Genomic DNA, 24,583 nt, shown 5'->3' on the forward strand with positions numbered 1-24,583 from the left:
GGGCTGTAGCCCACGAAAGCTTATGCTCAAATATATTTGTTAGTCACTAAGGTGCCACAAGTACTCCTGTTCTTTTTACTTTGTTCTGTCTGTTACTACTTGGAACCACTTAAATCCTACTTTCTGTATTTAATAAAATCACTTTTTATTTATTGATTAACTCAGAGTATGTATTAATACCTGGGGGAACAAACAACTGTGCTTATCTCTCTATCAGTGAACAATTTATGAGTTTACCCTGTATAAGCTTTATGCAGGGTAAAACGGATTGATTTGGGTTTAGACCCCCACTGGGAGTTGGGCATCTGAGTGTTAAAGACAGGAACACTTCTGTTAGCTGCTTTCAGGTAAACCTGCAGCTTTGGGGCAAGTAATTCAGACCCTGGGTCTTTGTTGGAGCAGACAGGAGTGTCTGGCTCAGCAAGACAGGGTGCTGGGTCCCCGAGCTGGCAGGGAAGGCAGGGGTAGAAGTAGTCTTGGCACATCGGGTGGCAGCTCCCAAGAGGGTTTCTGTGATCCAACCCGTCACACCAGCTAGTGCTGATAACAATAGCCATGAAGGCAGTGAAGCACAGGTTTCAGCGGGGGTAGTACAAGTCTGGCACAGACCCTTGGTACGTACTCAGCTCATGAGCCCACTCTGAAGCCTGTGCTGTCTTGAGCGCTATTATTTCCCATGCTAGCTGGATTCACGCTAGCTTGGGTGGGCTAACTGACAGTAGGGATGCTAGCACACACTGAGAAAAAAAATTAAAGGTTTCGTATGAGTATTTCATATCTCTAAAAAAAAATGTTGCCACAAAACTGTTTATTTTGTCCCAATTTTTTTATTTTGAAAATATTGTATTTGCGTGTCCCCCAGAAACTGTTTATATATATATATATCTGTATACACAGAGAGAGAGAGAGAGAGAGGTATATTATGCACATGCACCTCACAGTATGGTAAACTGAGGGGAGTTATTGTGGATTTTTGTGGGACATAAAAAATGTTGGCTAGACTTCATCTGCTTGCCTGACCAGCCCTGGGAGGTGGGGGGGGGGGGGGGGGAGGAAGAGAAGGAGAGTCTGTTATTGAGGAGGAAGTGTATGTGGAAATGAGCCTCAGTTGGCTTTAATCCACCTCTGCTAAAAAGCATAGACATTTCCACACTGTAACTAGGATAGACATCTGTGAGGCAACTTATATTGAAACTGTTCTTTTTGAAGAAGCACTTGAAACTGCACAGAGCTTATGCGCAAGAAAACACATCCCTGTGATGGTATTTGCACGGCAATAGCTGACCACTGGTTAATTAATGGATCAATCATATCCTTTAAAGGTGACGTATAAAGGAAACAGAAAGTGAGCCAACCACAAAAAAATGTGCTGAGTGCTCCAGTTAACCAGCCGGAGAGGGGAAGGCATTCAGCGCAGGAATAAGTTTAACAATGAATCTGGAGCCAGCCAGAAGACACACTGGGACCTATACATTTATAGAGGTTATTTACTTAATATTACCTTCTGTAGGGACTGCACCTTGACATGGTGACTTATGTGTTCCAATGATCCTGGGAGCTCTGCTGGCAGGAATATAGCTCCTGGTAAGGCTACTCAAGCCAGATAAGTCAAAGGGTAGGGAGCAGACGAATAGCAGCTCACTGGCCCTTTGGGTTGGGGGTTCAGCAATAGGCCAGCAACCTATACTAGGAAGAAAAGGGAAAAAAGCAAACAAAGTCAAGTTCTAGAACCACAACAAGGTAGCCATTCTGGCAAGCAGCATGACAGCTAGGGATGACAGAGCCTCGTTCAGACCTTAAGTGATGTGTGATGGCACAGGAAGAATTTAGATTCAGTACTAGCTTGGCAACATCTCTAGCTTATCCTTATTTCTGTTCTAAAATGTACCCCACTGCATGCTTAGTGAGGCCATTCAGTAGCTATTTCTGCAGCTGGGCCCAGATGCATGGTGCAGTAACAGGCCATCTTGAAATTAAGCAGTGGCATAAAAACAATTTTGATAACCATGAAGCCTGAAGTATAGGCCAAATTATACAAACAAGAAAGTTGCACTTAAGCCCATTATGACCCTGCAACCGAAGTGGCAGGGAGGGTGTTTGAACGTGACCAAAGAAGGTAAAAAGCATTTTTTGCTGTTCATTGTAACACCAGACGGAAGAGGTTCTCTTAGGCAATCGAGCATGTGAAATTCTTGGGCTAGTTCAAGGAGCATAATATATCAAAGACACAAAGTGTGCCAGGGAATACACTATTTGCATCACTGCAGCTAGAAAAAATACCCTTTAAAGTATTTTCCAAGGGTTTGGAACACTGCCTGAATTTGTAAGAGAGCTGGGAGAGAACTAGAGACCCATCATTTGTAAGAGATCTCAAATATATGGCATGGAGTAGCCACGTAGCTCAGTCGAGACATGTTTTCCATTCCCAGAGAAAGTAGAACTAGGAGCTGGAATATTAATAAAAGCAGAGGGGAAACATGGTCTAGTGCAGTGGTTACCAACCAGTCGATCGTGATCTCTGGTGGTGCAGTGTGGCTGCCGCTAAGGCAGACTCCCTGCCTATCCCGGCCCCACGCCGCTCCCAGAAGCGGCCAGCACAACAGCCCTGCAGCCCTGGAGGGCAGGAGGCCAAGGGTCTCCCTCCATCAGGGCCGCCCGGGGGGGAGGAGGGGGGGGGGAAGTGGGGCAATTTGCCCCAGGCCCCGGGCCCTGCAGGGGCCCCCACGAGAATATAGTATTGCAACTTTTTTTTAATGGAAGGGCCCCCCGAAATTGCTTTGCCCCAGGACCCCTGAATCCTCTGGGCGGCCCTGCCCTCTGTGCACTGCTCCTGCCTGTAAGCACCGGCCCCACAGCTCCCATTGGCCGGGAGAGCTGCAGGGGCGATGCTTGCAGAGAGGGGCAGCACGTGGAGCCACGTGCCCCTCGCCCCCCCCAGCGGACGCAGGGGTGCATTGGCCCCTTCTGGGAGCGGTGTGGGGCCGGGGTAGGCAGGGAGCCTGCCCTAGCCTTGCTGTGCCCACCACTGACCGGGAGCTGCCGGAGGTAAGTGCTGCCTGGTGGGAGGCTGCACCCCAACCCCCATCCCCGAGCCCCCTCCTGGAGCCAGCACCCCATACCCACTTCTGCACCCTGAGCCCCCTCCTGCACTCCAAGCCCCAACCCTGATCCCCCCTCCCAGAGCCAGCACCCTCCAGTACCCCTCCTGCCCCCCAACCTCCTGTCCCAGGCTCAGCCCAGAGCCCCCTTCCACACTGCGAACCCTTTGGCCCCAGCTCAGAGCCTGCACCCTCTCCTGAACCCCAACACCCTGCCCCAACCTGGTGAAAATGAGTGAGGGTGGGAGAGAGCAAGCAACGGAGAGGGAGGGGATGGAGTGAGCAGGATGGGGCTTTGGGGAAGGGGCAGGGCTTTGGGGAAGGGGCGGGGTAGATCCTGGGTTGCCCTTAGATTTAAAAAGTGATCTTGGTTGTAAAAAGGTTGGAGACCATTAGTCTAGTGAGTAGGGTGCTGCAGCTGGGAGTGAGCCTCCCAGCACTGGTAGCCAGACTCAAACGAGCTCTGCTCAAGCTAGTGCACTGAAAATAGCAGCGTGTACATTGGTGCACAAGCAGTGGCTGAGGCTAGCCACCCAACCTCAGACCCAGGGCTTCAGGTGGGCTTGGACTTGGGCAGCCCAAGCCACCATCCGTGCCACAATGCTCACATGGCTATGATTAGCACACTAGCTTGAATGGAGCTAGCATGAGTCTGTCTACCCGGGTTGGGAGGCTTGCTCTCAGCCACAGTGTAGACATATCATACGAGCCAAGAGACTTGGGTCTTTTCCTGACTCTGCCGTTGATCTGCTTTATAACCTTGGGCAAGTTACTTTTCCTCTCCATGTGTTGGTTTCCCCTCGCATCCATTGTCTGCCTTGACTGTATACTCTTCAGGGCGGGGCTCTGTTTTAGCATAAGCCAGTATAAAAAAATAGCACAGTGGGACCCCAATCTCAGTTGAGGCCTCAAGGAGCTACTGTAATATAAATAATGATAAAAGCAAGTAAAATGGCAGGTGTCTATGCAAAATAAAATCCTAGAAAGTTATAGTGACCTGCAAAGAAAACAAGCGTTTGTGCCCTTACCTGCTTCTTTCTGATGGATATGAAGAAGGCCTTATCTGCATTTTCTCTCTTTAGAAACATGAAACCTTCACTCCCCTCTCTTTCGGTTCTTCTTGTGGTGCTGCAAATATTGGAGGATCATGCACCCTGTGCTTGCAACCCTCCTGACAACAGTGCAGAGCCGTGCAGGATCCATGCTTCTGTCAGAGATGGCAGACAGTGAGGAGGGCCACACGGGTGTGAGGGATTTTGAAAAAAGGCACAATAATTATGGGATATAGATGACATCATGGGATGGAGATGGTTACTCCCTGGGAACTTGACCCATTGCACGGAGTCACCCCTATATGAATTGTTTCTGTCCCACCATGCATGGCCAAAATTTCCCAAAAGATAGCGTGTTGGATGGTGACGAGTTAGACAGTGGGATACCTAGCCACGGTGCACTGCACTGTGCAGTGATACAAGCACTCCTGGTGAGTACGCACATTGCTGACACAAGGAGCCAACTATGCATGTCCACAAGCGATATACTAACCATGGCGGCTGTATGCTGACGTAACTCACTTTGGCAAAACGTTGCAGTGTAGACATAAGATTCACTGCGCTACTCCTTTCCTCACACTGTCCCCTGTGCCTTCCTCTTCTTGTGCACAAGCAGTCTCACTTCTCTTGGTTAACTTTCCACCATTAACCTCCACCCCAGCACTCTCTACTCCCACTCTGGCAATTAACCATTCACGAAATATATTTTCTAAGATCAATGAGGACCAGTCAAACAACACAACATGTATAATTTGATCTCTGGGAACAACATGCATGTTACCTCAGGAGTATGCCTTGCCCATAGCTTACAGGTGTCTATAAGTTCTCTCTCTCTCTCTCTCTCTCTCTCTCTCTCTCTGTCTTCCCTATCCACTAATGTTATTTTATTTTCCTCATTACACATCTGTGAACTATGCGGGGTAGGTACAATACCTGTCAGAAGGGGAGTCATTTCAGAAAAATTTGAGGAGGGAAGAAGTTGTGTCAGCACATAGGCTACTATATGTGATTCTATTATATCCTGTAAAGTCGGGAGGGGAAAAGGACACTCTCTGGATCTCTGAGAAAGAAAGGAGCAGAGCTACTCAAGAGTGACTGCCTGTGACAAGGTAGAATGGCACTGCACAAGTCCCACTGCATAGTGGGTTATCACAGACCTCTGCCTGTCCTGTGGATGATCTGGGTGTGGTGGGGTGTTTAAAGGCACAGGAGAAGGGGCTATGGTGGTGGCTACTGAGGGTTAAGGGTATGTTTCCCACCCCCCTGCCATCCTTTCATCTAGCTCAGAAGCTGGAAGGGTGTCTGCCAATTGGGCCCCAGTGTTCTATGTGACTTATTTTTGTTTGGAATCCTTTGTTTATGTAACTATATAATAAAGCCCTGAGGCAAGGGACTGAAACTCTGCCGCAGTTCCGCTAGGAAGAGCGTTATTCTTTTCCCCCAGCTGTTGGTCCTGCCCACCAGCCAATACTATCCTGTGTCAACAACATTAAAGGCAGCCAACAGATCTGAAAAGATCAGCACAGAAACTAGACTGGCACCATGGGTAAAAACCCGGCCCCACCGAAGAGCTAAATGGATATGAGTCAAAACAAACAAATGCAAAGCCCACCTCGTTGCCCAAGCTTTTCCTCCACAGTATCTCCACTCTTTTGTAGTCATTAGAAAACCAAACCTATCTCCTAGTATTAGGGAAGGGAGAGAGAGAAAAAAACATTCCTGTCATTGTTTTATTCTGGGAAGGCACTCAAATATTACAGTGATGGATGCCAGTATCAGATCCTAGACAGTGAGATAGATCCAGTTGGTACTAGAGAGAGACAAGAAAACAGACCGAATGGAAATCCATTACTATCACTCTCATGTTTGGGGGGAGGAATCACCGGCACAAAAATCCACCTCCAGAAAAGAAAAGAAACAGCAGCATCCTTTTAACAATTAGAACCTACAGAGGAAACAAAAATATTCTCAGCCTCACCAGGTGGGTTACTGCCAGTGCAATTGGGGTGGATATAGGTTAGAAGGATTAAGACATACAGATCTTTTAAGACAAATATTAGATCTCAGCATAAAAGGTACATGAGACTGTCATTTTATTAATATGCAAATGGGTAGAAAATGACAAACATGGCTTCACATTATGCAGATAGAAAGACAGAACTGGAGGCCCAAATGCTCCTTGGCATAGACCTTGATATTGGCAGGAAGGGCCTCATATCCTGTTTTGTGTATTGTTCTGCTAACTTGCTTGGTGGCTGGGAAAGTTTCTTCCAGCTACTTACTGTCCTTACGTTGCAGCTGGTTTGCCTCCTAGCTATTGATTCACTTCCCCAGGCATTTCTCCGATTGTCATGCTCTTGTCATTGCGTCAGAGAATTCATTGGATTTGCGGGGTTGGTTTCAGACTGCTTGCTGCCAGCGCAAACTTTCCTGCATTTCCACATTTTTAACCACTGAGAATAGTAAAAGCAGATGTGTGGATAAGTGAACTTTCAGCCGAGTTACAGGTGGAGTTTCAGGGGATCCCAGCTGCCTAATATGAGAAAACATGCATTTCATTACCCAGTGCTATTTCACTGGATAGAAAACTACCTTCCATATGTATTGTTCCTGCTTCTTAAAAAAACCACACACACACACACACACACACAAAACCCATGGGGTGCAAAGTCTTAGCACAAAGAGCAACTTTTTATATTTTATCAGTTTTCCCCCAGTTATTATGTGTATATATATTCAATATATCTGATCCAATTGTAATTGTTGGGTGGTGTATGCAGCTTGTTTCTGCTTTGAATTACTTTGTGCACTGCACCTTTAAATCAAGAATGGTTCCCTCTCCCCAACCTTGTTGCAGGTCTAGCTGCCATTTTGTCTTCAGCTGCAGCTTGCTACAGAGGAGGTATGCCTATGCCCCGCTCATGGAGACCTTATTTTGGTTCATCCTTGTTTGAGTCTTCTCTACACAGACAACGCAGGTTGTTAGGAGAGGGGAAAAGTCCACTCCAGTGTAGAGGGCGCACCCAAGGCATATTCACCATTTGAGTGGGCCGTCTGTGGTGCATATGCTTTGTACAGCCACTCTGCACAAGGGTAAGTTGTGCTCCCAGAAAACTGTGTATGGTTGCTCTTTGTATAGGGCTAAACGTAACAGTTTGGTGGACAGAACCGCACAGAAACCTGGTAACAGGAGTCAGCACCTTTAACATCTAGGTGACTGGTTTGAACCTAACCCAGACTGGTTGTGTAAGTAAAGCTATTTTTGTTTAAAATTATGTGAAAGAACACCATGAAGACTAGAGAAACTGATTGGAAATGTTTCAGTAGCCATTTGAACATGTGTATAAAAAATGCACACTGGAACTCTTCAATCACTGGACGTAGTCAGCAGTACTTTGACCTCAGACTTCCTAACACACTCGATAGATAACACCATAGTTGCAAATCCTGTCTTGCATTATTGCTTATTTGGCTTCAAGGCAAATGGTGTTGTCAAGGCTATTTCACGATGGGTACAAGGAAAAACAGAAAACAATGAACCATTTCATGACAATGATGACCCAATGCAGTGACGGGCAGGAAGACAGTAGGCATTGATGCTGCTGGGTACAACCAGAACTTAAAGGTGACCTCAAATAATCTGTTTAAAAAAAGGATAGAGTGTCATTATGTCACAGGCTGAATGGTCCTTTAAGGCATCCCTGTAAGGCATTGCCTGTGACTAGACAGCTATTCCCCCAGCTGAGTGTGAGGGAGACTTAATTATAATGTTTGATCCCAGCTACAAGGGGTCAGAGGGACGACTTAAACAGAGCCGTGAACTCAGCTGGGGGAGTAGGGTTGCCAGGTGTCTGGTTTAGTCTAAAAGGGATCCTGGCGGTTCCAGTCAGCACCGCTGACCAGGCCATTAAAATCTGGTCGGCAGCACAATGGGTTAAGGCAGACTCCCTGCCCGCCCTGGCTCCGCACGACTCCTGGAAGCAGCCAGCATGTCCAGGCCAGTTCCTAGGCGCAGGGGCAGCCAGGGGGCTCCACGCACTGCCCCAACCTTGAGTGCTGGCTCTGCAGCTCCCATTGGCCAGGAACCATGGCCAATGGGAGCTGTGTGGGTGATGCTTGCCGGTGGGGGCAGCGCACAGAGCCCCTGTGGTTACCCCTTCCCCTAGGAGCCAGAGGGACATGTCGCAGCTTCCAGAAGCTGTCTGAGGTAAGCCTGCACCCCAAATCTCCTGACCCAGCCCTGACCCCCCCACACACACCCAAACTCCTTCCCAGAACCCACATCCCCTCCTACACTCGGAACTCCTCGGCCCCAGCCCAGAGCCCCCTCCTGCACCCCAAACCCCTCATCTCTGGCTCCACACCAAAGCCCACACCCCAGCCGGAGCCCTTACCCCTTCCGCACCCCTGCCCCAGCCCGGAACTCCCTCCTGCACCCTGAACCTCTCATGTCTGGCCCCATCCTGGAGCTCGCACCGCCAGCCCAGATCCTGTACCCCAAACCCGTCATCCCCAGCCCCACACCAGAGCCCGCAACCCCAGCCGTAGCCTTCACCCCCACCCCAACTCCCTGCCCCAGCCCAGTGAAAATGAGCAAAGGTGGGGGAGAGTGAGCGACGGAGGGAGGGGGGATGGAGTGAGCCAGAGAGGGGCCTCAGGGAAGGAACAGAGCAGAGGCGGGGCAAGGGTGTTCCCAGGGCCGGCTCCAGGCACCAGCCCACCAAGCTTGTGCTTGGGGCGGCACCTGGAGGGGGGCAGCGCGGCGCTCCGGCCCCCGGGGAGAGCAGGGCCACGGCCAGGCTCGCCGCCCTCCTCCGGGGTTCCGGCCGCCCTCCCCCCCGGCGCTCTCCCCCCCGGCCGCCGGGGGGAGAGCGGCGAGCCCTGCCTGGGGCTCGCCGCCCTCTCGCTGCCCTGCCCCCTGCACTCTGGCCGCCGGGGGGAGAGCGGAGCCCCCGCCGGGGCTCGCCCCCCTCCCCCCGGCCGCCAGGGGGAGAGCGGAGCCCCTGCCGGGGCTCACTGCCCTCCTCCCAGGGCTCCGGCCGCCCTCCCCCTGGCCGCCGGGGGGAGAGTGGAGCCCCCGGCGGGGCTCGCCGCCCTCCTCCCAGGGCTCCGGCCCCCCTCCCCCCGGCCGCCGGGGGGAGAGCGGAGCCCCCGCCGGGGCTCGCCGCCCTCCTCCCAGGGCTCCGGCCCCCCTCCCCCCGGCCGCCGGGGGGAGAGCGGAGCCCCCGCCGGGGCTCACCGCCCTCCTCCCAGGGCTCCGGCCCCCCTCCCCCCGGCGCTCTCCCCCTGGCCGCCGGGGGGAGAGTGGAGCCCCTGGTGGGGCTCGCCGCCCTCCTCCCAGGGCTCCGGCCGCCCCCCCCCCCCCCCCGCAGGGAGGGGGGCGGCCGGCGGCTTTTTTGCCTGGGGTGGCAAAAAAGCCAGAGCCGGCCCTGGGTGTTCCGTTTTCTGCAATCAGAAAGTTGGCAACCCTATGGGGGAGAGGAATCCCAGGAGAGAGGAGCAAAGGGAAATCTCTCTCTGGGTAGGGCCTGGGTAAGCCAGGCTGGAAGGGACCTACAGGAAATAGATTAGGCTCTTGACAGGGAGGTCATAGGTTAGGGTGTGTAGGCAGCAGGGAAACTGCCAGAGTCCCTGGGGAAGGGAAACAGTGGGAGAATCCTGCTGGGGAAGAATCAGCAAAGCCCAAGAGGGGCAAAAGGATTGAGTTTGGATATTTATTTGGACTTGTAGTTGGACCTTTGTTACCCTGGAAAGAGTGAGAAGTTTTAAGTGACCTGGCTGCAGGGCCAGGCCATGGAAGGCCATTGTGGAGCCAAGGAAGTAGCTACCAGGGGGTCCTAGAGGTGAAGTCACTTGCCATGTAGTGACCTGACACCAGCAGGTGCTATGGCAGCAAGATCAACCGCGTACACATGACATTTCAAGTCCTTTGGGACGTGGACCACTCTGCTCTTTGGCACAACCTACTTAATGTATGTCTTCACGTCCCTCTACAGCAGGGGTCTCAAACACGCGGCGGCCCACCAAGCTCCCCACCCCCGCGTCCCCCCACCCCCGCCCCTCTGCCTATCCCATGGCGCCGCAAGCCCTGCACCGCTCCCTGAAGCGGCTGGAACTATGTCCCTGCAGCCCCGGGCGGGGGGGAGGGGAGTAGAGGGCTCCATGCTCTGCTTCCAGGCAGTGCCCCCTGCAGCTCCCATTGGCCGGGATCGGGGAGCCGCGGCCAATGGGAGCTTTGGGGGAGGTACCTGGAGGAGCAAGAACAGCACATGGCGCCGTTCCCCCCCACCCCATACCCCTGGGACTCTGGCTGCTTCCTGGAGCAGAGCAGAGTGGAGTGGGGCCAGGGGCCACGGCAGGCAGGCAGGGAGCCTGCCCTGGCCACAGTGCTGCCACCCCGGAGCCGCTCTAGGTAAGCGGCGCTGGGCCGGAGCCCGCATCCTGCACCCCCTGTCCAGAGCCGCCTGCCACATCCCACACCCTCCCGCACCCCAACTCCCTGCCTGAGCCTCCTGCCCACCCTGCACCCCAATCCCCTGCTGCACCCCTCACCCCTCCTGCACCCCACACACCCCAACTCCCAGCCTTGAGCCCCCTGCCGCACCCTGCACCCTGACCCACTGCCGCACCCCTCATCCCTCCTGCACCCCACACCCCAATTCCCTGCCCTGAGCCCCCTGCTGAACCCTGCACACCTCCTGCACCTCAACTCCCTGCCCTGAGCCCCCATCACACCCCACACCCCTCCTGCCCCCCCTGGGGGCAGGGAGGGGGCACAGTTGGGGTGAGGACTTCAGGGAAGGGGTTGGAATGGGGGCAGGGAAGGGGCGGGAAGAGGCGGTGCAGGGGCGGGGCCTCATGGAAGGGGTGGAGTGGGGGCAGGGCTGGGGGCAGCGAGGGGGGGGGGGTCAGTGATGCGGCCATCGGGCCAATGCACTAGTCCTCATGCGGCCCTCGTGGTCATTTGAGTTTGAGACCCCTGCTCTATAGCGTGACAGAAATAAAGGGAATGATGAAAAAACACAAATAGCTATTTTTTAAAAAGTGTTTAAGAACCGAAATATTTAACATCTATGAGCAGACTTACAAATGATAAAAGGCATTTTAAAAAGCTGGTGCAACTCAGAGCAGAATTTGGCTCCAAATGTCTCCATATTGCTGGTGTTGGTCGAGTCTGTTCAACCTGGTTTAATTAAAAATTATTATTATTATTTATTTCTATTGTGGTAGTGTCTAGGTGCTCCAATTATGGCCCAGGTCCCCATTGTGCTAGGCGCTGTACAAACACGAACAAAGAGACAGTCCCTGCCTCAAGAAGCATACAGTCTAAATAAACATATCTTCCCCTGCATGGTTTATCCCTTAGCATTTTGGCTGCCATGGGGCCTTTACAGAAGGGAACAGAGAAGATCCCTGTGTGGAAGAGGAAGCCAGTCAGCCCAAAAGAGTATTTGGTTACTGGGACGTTATGCAGTCTATATGGTTTTATAAAAACATGATAATAAGTGAATATAATGTAACTGGGATAGTTTTATAAAGATTTGATAATAAGTGAATATAATGCAACTGGGATATGCTTCGTGCAAAAGATCTCTTGTAAGGTATCATTACAAAGCTCATAATCTACTGAGTGTGATCATCCTATTTGTAGAAATGTACCACTCTTGTATCTAAAACTAGAAATATAAAACATAACTCTGACGGCCTATTGTAATTATGTAAAGTGTGGGCCATTAATGATGGTTTGGAATCTTGATGACTCCCATTAACAAGGACCATTGTCTGCAGATGGCTGTGTTTACCTGTTAGTCTTCCTGTATATGTGTGTGCTGGCAAGTGGGCAATGAAGTCTTGCAGTGACATGTGATCGTGTCACCTGAACTGGAATCCATCTTTAACCTGGTGCTTTTCCAGTGAGGGGAGGTGGAAACCCAGAGGGACAAAGGGTTCCTGCCTTATGAAAAAGATATATAAAGGGGTGGAAGAGAACAAAGGGAGAGAGGAGCCATCATGAAGAATCCCCTAGCTCTCACCTGAGCTGGAACAAGAGCTGTACCAAGGGAAAGAATTGTGCCCAGGCCTGGAAGGTGTCCAGTCTGAGAAAAACTTACTGAAGCATCTCTGAGGGTGAGATTATCTGTATTTAGCTTGATTAGACATAGATTTGCGCATTTTATTTTATTTTGCTTGGTGACTTACTTTGTTCTGTCTGTTACTACTTGAAACCACTTAAATCCTATTTTCTGTATTTAATAAAATCACTTTTTATTTAGTAATTTACTCAGAGTATGTATTAATGCCTGGGGGAGCAAACAACTGTGCATATCTCTCTATCAGTGTTATAGAGGGCGAACAATTTATGAGTTTGCCCTGCATAAGCTTTATGCAGGGTAAAACGGATTGATTTGGGTTTAGACCCCATTGGGAGTTGGGCCTCTGAGTGCTAAAGACAAGCACACTTCTGTGAGCTGTTTTCAGGTAAACTTGCAGCTTTTGGGCAAGTGATTCAGACTTGTTGGAGCAGACGGGAGTGTCTGGCTCAGCAAGACAGGGTGCTGGAGTCCTGAGCTGACAGGGAAAACAGGAACAGGGGTAGTCTTGGTACATTGGGTGGCAGCTCCCAAGGGGGTTTCTGTGATCCAACCCGTCACAGTTACCCAAAGGGCTTTGCAGGGGAGTGAAACTAAAAATATTTTGCCACTCTTCCTCAGAGGAAAAGGACTGAAATGAGTCACTTATTCTTAAGAAGCTGTGGATGTGATCGAGGCCAGCACACTGTGACACATGTAAAATATTCATTGATTGTCTCTCCTCACTGTTGTGAAAATTGTGGGCTGTGTTACAGAATTAGAGAGCAGATTGATGTTCTCAAGAAGATCAATGACTTGAGAGCTGATTTTACAAGTCTGGTTTTAGATCCAGGAGGCCAAAGTGTGGCCAAGGGAACAAATGCAGGACAGCCATCTGAATTCTAAAACGTAGAGGTGCAGCCTTGGGAGACTATAGCTTTGTGCTTGCAATCCGGAGCCAAGCAGTGTCCATCCACACCGAGCAGATGGCCCTTCAGTTATAGTGCCTTTCCCTTCCATGTGGAGATGTCTGTCTGAGGCTTGGTCTTCACTCCAGGCCTATATCAGTATAACTACATCACTCAGGGGGTGTGAAAAATGCATAACTCCAAGTGACATAATTATACCGACCTAACCCTCTTGTGTAGACAGCACTATGTTGACAGACTGGCTTCTCCCATCAACATAGCTACTGCCTCATGGGGGAGGTGGAGTGAGTACCTATGCCAACGAGAGAAGCTCTCCTGTTGGCATAGGTGGCATCTTCACAAAGTGCTACAGCGGCACAGCTGCACCCGCTGCCCCACTCTACAAGCCCTGAGCCAATAAATTACTGCAAGAGCTGGTCAGGAATTTTTTGACTACTTTTTTTTGTTGTTGTTGAAAAATGCCAATTGGTTGAAACCAACATTTTTCATGGGAAAGGGTCAGTTTCTCAAATTTCTCTACTTGAAAATTTTTGGAAAAAAGTTTAAAGAATTGTCAAAAGGTCCTATTATCCACATTTTCAAAACGCACAAAAAATTAAGGTCTCCAATTTGAAAATACTTTGTTTTGAAATTTTATCTATTTATATTAGAATGTTAAAAAAATTGGTCACAATCAAAATGACACATTTGAATTTACTTGAATTTTGTGTTTATTTGTAGAAAATTTCAAGATTTTGACTTTTTGTCCTGATTCAGAAAAGGAGAAATTTCCAAAAATTTGCACAGGATGGTAAAACTCAGCTCTAGTCATTTTCTTGGCATGATTTTTACTAAGAATAAGACCAAAACATTCAGTTTTGGATATTGCTTTCTGCTAAACAGTGTTTCTTACTACTGGTCAAACACATGGACATCCAGTCACATTCTCTGGAATTATCCATTTCCTCCCATTTATGCCAGCTCCTTGATTGTTTTCTATCTGTTATCTGGTGAAAATTGACATGTTTAATTTCCAAAGGACCTTTTCAGACACAGATTTCTCCCCAAAGCAGTACTGCTGTTGTGCTCTTTAAATCTTGCAGAGAAGGCCAAACAACCCCATTATTAATACTTCCTTACAAAGGAAATTGGGGTCTTTTACACAGCATTCTAGCTGAAGATACAGACATAGATCTTTAAGATATACCAATTATTAGCCTTCTCAATATTTGTACAGCCAAGAAGAATATATCAGATAGGCTGGACACTGTTACAGAAACTGCAGAGAAATAAAAAGGAAGTAAGAGACGTGCAAGGGATAAAAGTAGTGGTGTGAGATGAGTTTTAGGTCTGGCTACCAAGTTGGTTCTGAGGATGGGTTCTGTGAGGAAAGCATGTTGTTGTGTGGATAGCTCTCTAACAAACCTGGTTATCAGGACAGTGATTAGTCTTCCAGGAGCCAGACATAAGGACAGTACAGAAAATGTGATTAGCCAACAATACTGACAATTAATTTCTTGTGTGGGATGTGTGAGAAAACTCTCCCTTCCTGTTGCATATTGATAACAGAATGCCATCTGCAGCTGCAGTCCTCCTCAGACACAAGATGTGAGTAGCTGGGGCCAGATTCTGCTCTCACAGTTACACTGGTGTCAATCCAGATATAAGTGGAGTAACTGGATTTACTGGAACACCATGTGTATGTGAGATCAGACAGACATCCAGGGGCTTTTGTTTAATTTATTTGCTTTTTGTTGTTTAATTTCCTTTTTTTTTTCTTGCCACTTCAAACAAAGCAAAAATATGATGCTGTATGCACTGTTGTTGTTGCTGTGTTGCTCCATGTTGGTTGAGTTAGTTTCCCAGAAGAGCTCCGTGTAAGCTCGAAAGTTTCTCTCTCACCAACAGGAGTTGGTCCAATTTATGATGCTGACATTTGAGACTCCTTTAGGGGACCCGGGTTTTGTGTACTCCCTAACTTGAATTCTTTAATGTAATATCTATTATTGAATACATCAGGCCAAATCCTGTTGCCAGTTTCACTGGGGTTAATGCAAGGTAACTCTCTGATTCCAGTGGAGTTTCTCTGGAATTTCAGGGTGTAAACTGATAGCAAGATACGGCCCATTTTAAACACCTTTTTACAAAGTGGTTACTGTGCAAGCTAAGGGCTTGTCTACACTTACAGCACTGCAGCTGTGCTGCTGTAGCACTTAAGTGAAGATGCTCTGATCTGTGTGATTAATCCACCTCCCGGAGAGGTAGTAGCTGTGTCAATGGGAGAAGCTATCGACCCGGTGCTGTCTACACCAGGTAGGGTGACCAGACGTCCCAATAAAATCAGGACTATCATGATTTTGAGGAGTTTGTCCCGTGTCCCGACCGTACCATTTGTCCCAAAATTTTGTTTCAGGCGTTTTCTTTTACACTCACCCATTTGGGTCTTTGGCGGCAATTCGGCAGAGGGTCCTTCAGTCACTGACGGTCTTCGGTGGCATTTCAGCAGCGGGTGCTTCTGTCTTTGGCAGCAAGGTTTACTACCCACTGCCGAAATGCTACCGAAGACCATCAGCGACTGAAGGACCCTCTGCCGAAATGCTACCGAAGACCATCAGCGACTGAAGGACCCTCCGCCGAATTGCCGCCGAAGACCTGGACGGGTGAGTGTAACAATTAAAAAGGCGTCCCCCATGCGGTGGTCCCGATATTTTCCACTTAGCATCTGGTCACCCTATCACCAGAAGTTTGGTTGGTATAACTGTGTCACTCAGGGCTGTGCATTAAGTTTGTAGTGTGGACCAGGGCTAGGAGACAAACACCAGTCTGAAAATCTATACCATCTTGGCCATTTAAAGTGATTTGTCTTGTAAATACTAGAACAATGTAGGGCAGGAGTGATGAAAGTTTGGCCTAGTGCAATTCAGGGATTTCTGCAATGGAGCCTGCACCTACCCTCATCTTCCAAAACAGATGCAGCCTGTGAAGACTAGTCATTGGCTGGTGTAATTCAGCAGAGCACCATTGACGTCAGTTGCTGCCCAGATGTACACTAGCCGATGATCCGGCCCAATGGGGCTCAGCCTATGCCTCCGCTGCTGCTGCCTGTGCTATCACAGCTACGCTGCTATTTATACCCACTCTGGCTCTCATGAAGCTACAAGTATGTGTCCCTGAGCAGGGGAATTACACCCACAGGTTCGTAGTGTAGACACAGCCTAAGCGGCCTTTGGGCTCTCTGGCTAGTTGCCAATGTGGTCCTCCATTGGGCACAACTTGGCCTTGACAGCATTACAGATTAACCAGCGAGCTTAGCAAGCTGCTGTTATTGTTTTTTAAACAAACCTATTTTCCAATTACAGGAATGCAAAAAAGCTTTTGAGATGAACAAACTATTTCTTTTTGGCGGCCTTTGCGTTACAGGTGTGCAAACAGCCGCTGCTGTTCTCAGACAAACAATTGCTCCTAGGCTGAGGTTTCCTTTGCCAAGTTTCAAAGCACAGCACATGTTTGAGTCCGTATTCTTAGTAGACAGGCCCGAATGCTGCCTGCCATCTCCCTTGAGCTTGCCAAGCAGTGGAACTAGTGTGGATCTGCTGAGTGGGGCCAGGTTGCAGGACTCAGGAGCCCACTCTGAGAGGCTCGAACACCTCCTGGGTGCTGCTGCTGTGTTGTGCTCCATCTGTAGTTCCAAGGAAAGTGGAGGGAGGAGTCTGAGGTGTGGCCAGTGAGTGGCTCCACCAGCTAAACACCCTACACTGGGGGAATGGCCACAGAAGCGATGCGCTGCAGAAATAGCCACAGAAAGCACCACACAGCCTGGGAGAAATGCTTTTATCCCCATCCTATCCTCCATCATGATGGAGGGTGGGACTGGGTCAAACCTGAATGATGCTGCAACCCCACACACTAGGTTGCAATGCCACTCAGGTGTCCCCCCTCCCTTTTCCAGTTTCCATCATGCACAGGGTCCCAGAATTCCTTATTCTGGCACTGGCAGCAGGGGAGAATTTGTCCCATCCTGTGAAACTCCTTATAACTAAACCAAAGCATGTTTTGTTACACACACACACCCTCCCCAGTCAGGCCAGAGTCACCAGGGCTTCCCACCAAAACCTAGCTGGCAAGTTCCCTTTTCATGTAAGCAACACAAGAGAGTTACTTAATGGAATGTCTCTGGGTCACTTGCACCTGAGCAAAGCACAAAGGTGGAGGCATCAGAGCCATAAATAGATACACATTAGAAACTCTCTAAACATCCCCACATTTTGCATAGTTGATGACTTTCCATAATAGATATGGATGATAAACAGCTTTAAATAAACTAAAAATTTATCAGTGTCACTCCATTTATCACCATTATATTAAACTGAAAGGTATGGAAAGAAAACTGTGTTCGGTTGAAAAGCTCTGTGCAAATGTGATGAAAGAAGAATAAACTCAATGGGCCAAATCCTACTCTCATTTATACCTGAGCAACATCGCTAATGGGGATTTATAATGGAAGTATTGACAGTGAAGAATTAGATATGGATTAAATAAAAAAAATTATTTGTAATATTCGGTGCACAAACTTTGTGGGCTCAGTACATGGGTAACAGAGTGAAAGTTAGTAGCCTGTGATATGCAGGTCTGATAAGATGATCTAATGATCCCTTCTGGCCTTAAACTCTGAGATGCTGTTGTCTATGGGCAGGGCCAGCTCTAACTTTTTTGCTGCCCCAAGCAGCAAAAAAAAAAGCGCTGCCCCACCGGAACTCCTCCCCCCACCGAGCGCTGCACCGCCGGAACCCCCCCCCCGAGCACCGCGCCCCGCGCTGCCCCCCCCTGCTGAGCGCCGCGCCGCCGGATCCCGCCCCCCCCGGCCGAGCCACCGGAACCCCCCGCGAGCTCCGCGCCCCGCGCCGCCCCCCCCACCGAGCGCCGCGCCACCGGAGCGCCCCGCCCCTGCGGAATGCCGCGCCGCGCTGCCCCCCCGCCACCCCAAGATTGGCCGCCCCTTACCAGGTGCCGCCACAAGCATGTGCTTGGTTGCCTGGTGCCTGGAGCCGGCCCTGTCTATGGGCTTGCCTTCACTTCACTGTAAGTTTGTGAGGTAAACTCAAGTGCTGCCCCCCACCCAACTGCCAGGAACACACAAAAGTCTCTAGTTCAGGTTAAGCGGTCCTTAAAACTCAGGCTCAATGGCCCATCAGTGGGTGGGGGTTGACACCAGAGTGCTGCTGATGCTCGAGCTAAAAATGTAGCCCAGGACACTCGGCCTGTCTGCACTACTAATAAATATGCTCCATGCAGCCTGTTGATTTGCAGTGTGGTTCCTGTTAACTCGAGTGTCCATGACACACGCTAACACTGAGATGAAGACAAGCCCTAAAGCAAGCAGAGTCAGAGAACACATCCAAACAACCTGAGCTTGGAACGTTCCGATTCCAATGGGATCCAAATGTTGTTGTTCGGATCCCTCTCTGAAAGGAACCTTGCTTGTAAGAGTTCTGCTCCATGGTTGATAAGGGAGAATTTGAATATAGAGTGAAGGGGAGGAGCGGCTAATTGGAGCCAAAATTTAGGGCTCCCTGTCAACAAACTCCCCCCTTCATTCTCTATTCAACACTAGTTCAGGGGCACCTTATGGTGCTGATCACCAGTGTCAACAATGTGTCAGTTTTCTAAAGCAGACAGTGCTTTAATGAGGGATTTAAATCACTGCATAATGGAGTTTTATGTAAAATGTTACAAATTTGAGGTGTTTCTGAGCCAAGAGGTAAACAAAATTGCCTAGTTAGGATTTCAACAGCATATCACACCGCACTCTGGTATCTGAGCTACAGATGACCTTTTCTATGGCATATGACAACGCATTAAGGAATCTTCTGTATTCTGAAACTTCGTGTTCTTCATAGTTTTTTCAGAAATAATTGACAGTGTCTCAGAAAGCTTGCTTAATTCCCTTGGGATCTGTATCATTACAACATACTTATTTGTATATATTTAATGCTTCCAGGTTTTGCCTTACTGGCTTTTGGTCGATACTTATGCTGACAAGTTCAATCAGAAGACCCATCTGGAAAAGTAAGGATCCTTCAGAAAAATTGGTTTGGAATGCCAGCTGCATTTTAAACTTATGGGGGAAGTCAGGCTTTCCTTGTGACTGTAACTAAACTTGATGCTTGTGAAACCTAGAGACTGAAGTATCTTTATGCAGAGAACAGACAGAGCATGAGCAGTAGCTATGAGCTACCACACCATGTGCCTTATGCCTGTCAGTGTGAGTGGGAAGTGCAGTCTTTTGGGCAGATCCTCAGCTGATGGAAGTTGTCATGACTTTTTTGACGTCTCTCGTGACTTCAGTGGAGCGATGGCAATTTACACCATCTGAGCCCCTCCCGGTCCATTCAAAGCTTGGCTTCTCTGATGAGGGAGACAGCAAGGTGCCGGGGGTGGGGGGGGGAGAGAAAATGGAAAAGCAATCCTGGCAATTACTTTCTATGGCTGGTAAAATAATGGTAACAGGGAATGTTCCTGTTAAGAGGAGTAACAGAAGTGTGGGTGATCAACAGCATGGATTTAATAAAGAACAAATCATTCCAGAGAGAGAATTTTTTTAACCCAATTATAAAATGTGCCCTTGATTCTGCAGTGGCATCCGCTAGTATGAACCCCTGTGCCCATATGGAGTCCCATTGACATCAGTCAGACTCCACGATGTCACAGGGGGCTGTGTGAGCAGATCCTGATATAGGATTGGTGTCTGAATGGGAAAGAGAGAAAAACAGCAGGTCCAGTATGTCTGGTTTTCAGTAAAGCAGTTGACAGAGTCTTGTGAAACCTTTCTTGAAATTAATTCAACTTGGCTTGGATTTGAGTATTTGCGCATGGACTGAAAGCTGGACTGAGTACTGTAAACAAAGCAAAACAAAATGAGAAACAGCAACGTATCACAGGCCTGGTCTACACTCGGAGGTTATGTCGAATTTAGCAGCGTTAAATCAAATTAACCCTGCACCCGTCCACACAACGAAGCTATTTAGTTTGACATAGAGGTCTCTTAAATTTGATTTCTGTACTCCTCCCCAACGAGGGGAGTAGCGCTAAATTCGACATGGCCATGTCGAATTAGGGTAGGTGTGGATGGAAATCGATGCTAATAACTCCAGGAGCTATCCCACAGTGCACCACTCTGTTGACGCTCTGGATACTCTGACCAGCCACACAGGAAAAGTCCCGGGAAAATTTGAATTCCTTTTCCTGTCTGGGCAGTTTGAATCTCATTTCCTGTTTGGACATCATGGCGAGCTCAGCAGCACTGGCAACGATGCAGAGTTCTCCAGCAGAGGTGACCATACAATCTCAGAATAGAAAGAGGGCCCCAGCATGGACTGATCGGGAAGTCTTGGATCTGATCGCTGTGTGGGGCGATGAGTCCGTGCTTTCAGAGCTGCGATCGAAAAGACGGAATGCAAAGATCTACGAGAAGATCTCCAAAGCCATGACGGAGAGAGGATACAGCCAGGATGCAACGCAGTGCCGCGTGAAAATCAAGGAGCTGAGACAAGCGTACCAGAAGACCAAAGAGTCAAACGGACGCTCCAGATCCCAGACCCAGACATGCCGTTTCTACAAGGCACTGCATTCCATTCTAGGTGCGACCGCCACCACTACCCCACCACTGACCGTGGACTCTGAGGATGGGATATTGTCGACTGCCGCTTCCTCAGAGATGTTAGCAGACAGGGAAGATGAGGAAGGTGAGGAGGAGGACGAGGCAGTCGACAGCGCTTACAACGCTGATTTCCCAGACAGCCAGGATCTCTTCATCACCCTCACAGAGATCCCCCACCAACCGTCCCCAGGCATTAACCCAGACCCTGAATCAGGGGAAGGATCAGTCGGTAAGTGTTTTAAACATGTAAACATTTATTTTGAACAGAACAGGAATATTAACAATGGGTTTTTCATAATTTGTTTGCCCTAGGCGCTTAACATTTTAGTCCTTGGCAGTGCAACTACTGCAAAAGAATCTAACAATGTCCGGTTTATCATGATTAGTTTGCCCTAGGCGCTCTACTTTTTAGTCCTTGCCAGTGCAGCTACTGGAAAAGAAGGTCTATATATCCTTGCCAGTGCAGCTACTGGAAAAGAAGGTCTATATGTCCGGGGATAGAGCTGAAATCCTCATGGGACTTCTCCACGAAGCTCTCCTGGAGGTAATTGGAAAGCCTTTGCATGAGGTTCCTGGGGAGAGCGGCCTTATTGTGTCCTCCGTAGTAGGAAACTTTTCCTTGCCAGGCTATCATCAAGTACTCTGGGATCATTGCCTTGCAGAGCATGGCGGCATACGGCCCTGGTTTTTGCTGGCTTTCACGCAGCATGCGTTCTTTCTCGGTCTCAGAAATTCTCAGCAGAGTGATGTCGCTCATGGTGACCTGCTTAGAATTAGGGGAATGTTACTATTGGGACTGCTTGCCTGTTCCTTTACAGAACTCTCACCGGCGGTTTACAGCCACGCGGTGGAGGCGGGAGAGAGGCAGCTTACAGGGATCTTTCCTGGGGACAGCCGTGAGGGGGTGGGACGGGGACAGAGTTCATGCTTGCTGGATTGCCGGCAGCAGGAACTGGCCAACGATAGGAGCATTGCTTTGAACATGAAAGGAGGGCACTGCTATAATTTAAGTTTTAAGCAGCCAAAAGTCTATGGCTTACCATGTCAGCCTGCTACCCGAATTCCGCTGTCCTGCCCCGCTTGTCTGATCTCCACTGCAAGACCCCAGGCACTGAATGCAAAGGCCGAAAATTCGACCTTGTCCTGAGTGCACATGTGATAGGTGCTGTGCATGGTCTTGTTCACAGAGAAAGACTATGTTCATTGTTCACAAAAAATTATCTTTGTGAGGAATTCACTCCCTTTTTCCCATCCCACAGCTGCGAATGTCTCCCGACCTACCCTGGCATCCCCCTCACAGAGGCTGGCGCAGATTAGGCGGAGAAAGAAAAGGACATGGGACGACATGTTCTCAGAACTTATGGGCTGCTCCCAAGCCGATGCGGCCCAGCAGACCCAGTGTAGGGAGAACATGTCGCAATACCAGCGAGCACACAGCGAACGGGAGGCGAGGTGGTGGCAGGAAGACCAGCAGGCGACTCAAACGCTGCTTGGACTAATGAGGGAGCAAACGGACACGCTCCAGCGCCTTGTGGATGTTCTGCAGGACCGGAGGCAGGAGGACAGAGCCCCGCTGTAGTCTATCTCTAACCGCCCTCTCCCGCCACAAACTCCCATACCCCCCTCACCCAAAGTCCCAAGAAGGAGGGGCGGCAGGGGCCATGAAAACTGTCACTCCACCCCTGCAGACTGCTCAAGTACCAGAAGGCTCTCATTCCCAAAAATTTAATAAGTCCTTTCCTTCCCGCCTCACCCAAGCCCCCGTCCCAGTTTCATCCCCTAACTGTGTAGTTGCTAATAAAAGATACGTTTCTGTTAATTACTGTTTCCATCATGTTCTTTTAGGGGAGAGTGTGTTTGAAGCGGGGAAGGGGGTTGGTAATTGGAGAGGACAGTCACCTTTACCAGGGTACAGACACGGGGGCAGGTTCAGCAGAAGGTCACACACACATTGCAGTCACTAGGCACCCTGGTCAGTCTGGGAGGTAGTTTTCATGTTCTGTGTGTGGGGGGCCACATGACTTTGTGGCGGGGGAGAGCGGATAGAGATCTTATGCAGCGGTCCTTATCCTGGATCACAGAGCCACGCAGCAGGGAATCTGTAACCATCCTCCCCCGCCACAAAGTCAAATAGCCCCCACACACAGAGTCCCGAAAAGGAGGGGTGGCAGGCTCCGTTGAAACAACCAGTCCACCACCGCGGACCACTCTAGGAGCAGGAACCTGTCATTCCTCGAGTTTAGAAGCATTCTTTCCACCACTATGCCCACTCCCCACCACAGTCTGCGTCCCAGTTTCAACACTTTACCGCAAAATCCGTAATAAAGAAAATGGTGTTCATTAATAAAGTTCCATTTATTTTATTTTTAAACGTGTGTTGGAAGTGGGTGAAGGGGGTATGTAGCTGGAGAGGATAGTCAACAGTAAGTGGTAAAGAAACGGGGACAGGTTCAGCTTCTCTTTAAACAAACTTAATAGTCACAGGTTACCCTGCTCACTGAGGAACCCTAGCTTTCAAAGCCTCCCGGATGCACAGAGCATCCTGCTGGGCTCTTCTAATCGCACGGCTGTCTGGCTGGGCGTAATCAGCGGCCAGGTTATTGGCCTCAACCTCCCACCCCGCCATAAAGGTCTCCCCCTTGCTCTCACAGAGATTGTGGAGCACACAGCAAGCTGCAATAACAATGGGGATATTGGTTTCACTGAGATCAGAGCGAGTCAGTAAGCTTCTCCATCTCCCCTTGAGACGTCCAAAAGCACACTCCACCACCATTCTGCACTTGCTCAGCCGGTAGTTGAAGGGTTCTTTTTCAGTGTCCAGGGCGCCTGTATAGGGCTTCATGAGCCAGGGCATTAGTGGGTAGGCTGGGTCCCCGAGGATCACTATAGGCATCTCCACATCCCCAACAGTTATTTTCTGGTCCGGGAAGTAAATACCTTCCTGCAGCCGTCTAAACAGACCAGAGTTCCTGAAAACACGAGCGTCATGAACCTTGCCTGGCCATCCTACGTTGATGTTTGTAAAACATCCCCTATGGTCCACCAGTGCTTGCAGCACCATTGAAAAGTAGCCCTTTCGGTTAATGTACTGGCTGGCCTGGTGGTCCAGTCCCAGGATAGGGATGTGAGTTCCATCTATAGCCCCACCGCAGTTTGGAAATCCCATCGCGGCGAAGCCATCTACGATGACCTGGACGTTTCCAAGGGTCACTACCTTTGACAGCAGTAGCTCAACGATTGCGTTGGCTACTTGCATCACAGCAACCCCCATGGTAGATTTGCCAACGCCAAAGTGATTCGCAACTGACTGGTAGCTGTCTGGCGTTGCAAGCTTCCAGAGAGCTATGGCCACTCGCTTCTGGACAGTCAGGGCTGCTCACATCCGGGTGTCCTTGCGCTTCAGGGCAGGGGACAGCAACTCACAAAGTTCCAGGAAAGTTCCCTTCCGCATATGAAAGTTTTGCAGCCACTGTGATTCATCCCAGACCTGCAGCACTATGCGGTCCCACCAGTCCATGCTTGTTTCCCGGGCCCAGAATCGCCGTTCCACAGCATCAACATGACCCATTGCCACCATGATGTTCACGGCGTGGGGTCCCGTGCTTTGTGAGAGGTCTGTGCCACTCTCAGACTTCATGTCCTCACCGCGCTGCCGTAGCCTCCTCGCCTGATTTCTCAGCATCTGCCTCTGGAAAAGGGTGATGATAAGGTGCGAGGTGTTGACAACGGCCATAACTGCAGCGATGGTCGCAGCGGGCTCCATGCTTACAGTGCTGTGGTGTCCGCGCTGTCACTCACC

General features: G+C 49.7%; 1 protein-coding gene and 1 long non-coding RNA gene across 12 annotated transcripts in view; one reads left to right on the forward strand and one right to left on the reverse strand.

Annotated features, from left to right (window-relative positions):
* LOC112059768 (myb/SANT-like DNA-binding domain-containing protein 1) overlaps positions 1–22,603 on the forward strand; it is a 68,547-nt gene extending 45,944 nt beyond the window's left edge. For 4 of the 9 annotated variants that reach the window (XM_065589052.1, XM_065589054.1, XM_065589051.1 and 1 more), the window contains 3 exons: positions 19,126–19,193; positions 20,765–21,013; positions 22,044–22,603. In XM_065589052.1, the coding sequence (XP_065445124.1) occupies positions 19,126–19,193; positions 20,765–21,013; positions 22,044–22,363 (637 nt within the window). In that variant the 3' untranslated portion in view covers positions 22,364–22,603. Of the gene's footprint in view, positions 1–19,125; positions 21,014–22,043 lie in introns of all 9 variants that reach the window. The other 5 variants (XM_065589048.1, XM_065589045.1, XM_065589050.1 and 2 more) reach the window with 2 other exon arrangements.
* LOC122173517 (uncharacterized) overlaps positions 1–24,583 on the reverse strand; it is a 223,762-nt gene that overhangs the window by 34,018 nt on the left and 165,161 nt on the right. For all 3 annotated transcript variants that reach the window (XR_010599775.1, XR_010599774.1, XR_010599776.1), the window contains 2 exons: positions 4,127–4,305; positions 1,502–1,686 (listed from right to left, as the gene is read on the reverse strand). This is a non-coding gene — a long non-coding RNA (uncharacterized LOC122173517). The remainder of the gene's footprint in view (positions 1–1,501; positions 1,687–4,126; positions 4,306–24,583) is intronic.

The sequence above is a fragment of the Chrysemys picta genome, chromosome 3 (assembly GCF_011386835.1).
Source record: "Chrysemys picta bellii isolate R12L10 chromosome 3, ASM1138683v2, whole genome shotgun sequence".
Classification (NCBI taxonomy): domain Eukaryota; kingdom Metazoa; phylum Chordata; order Testudines; family Emydidae; genus Chrysemys; species Chrysemys picta.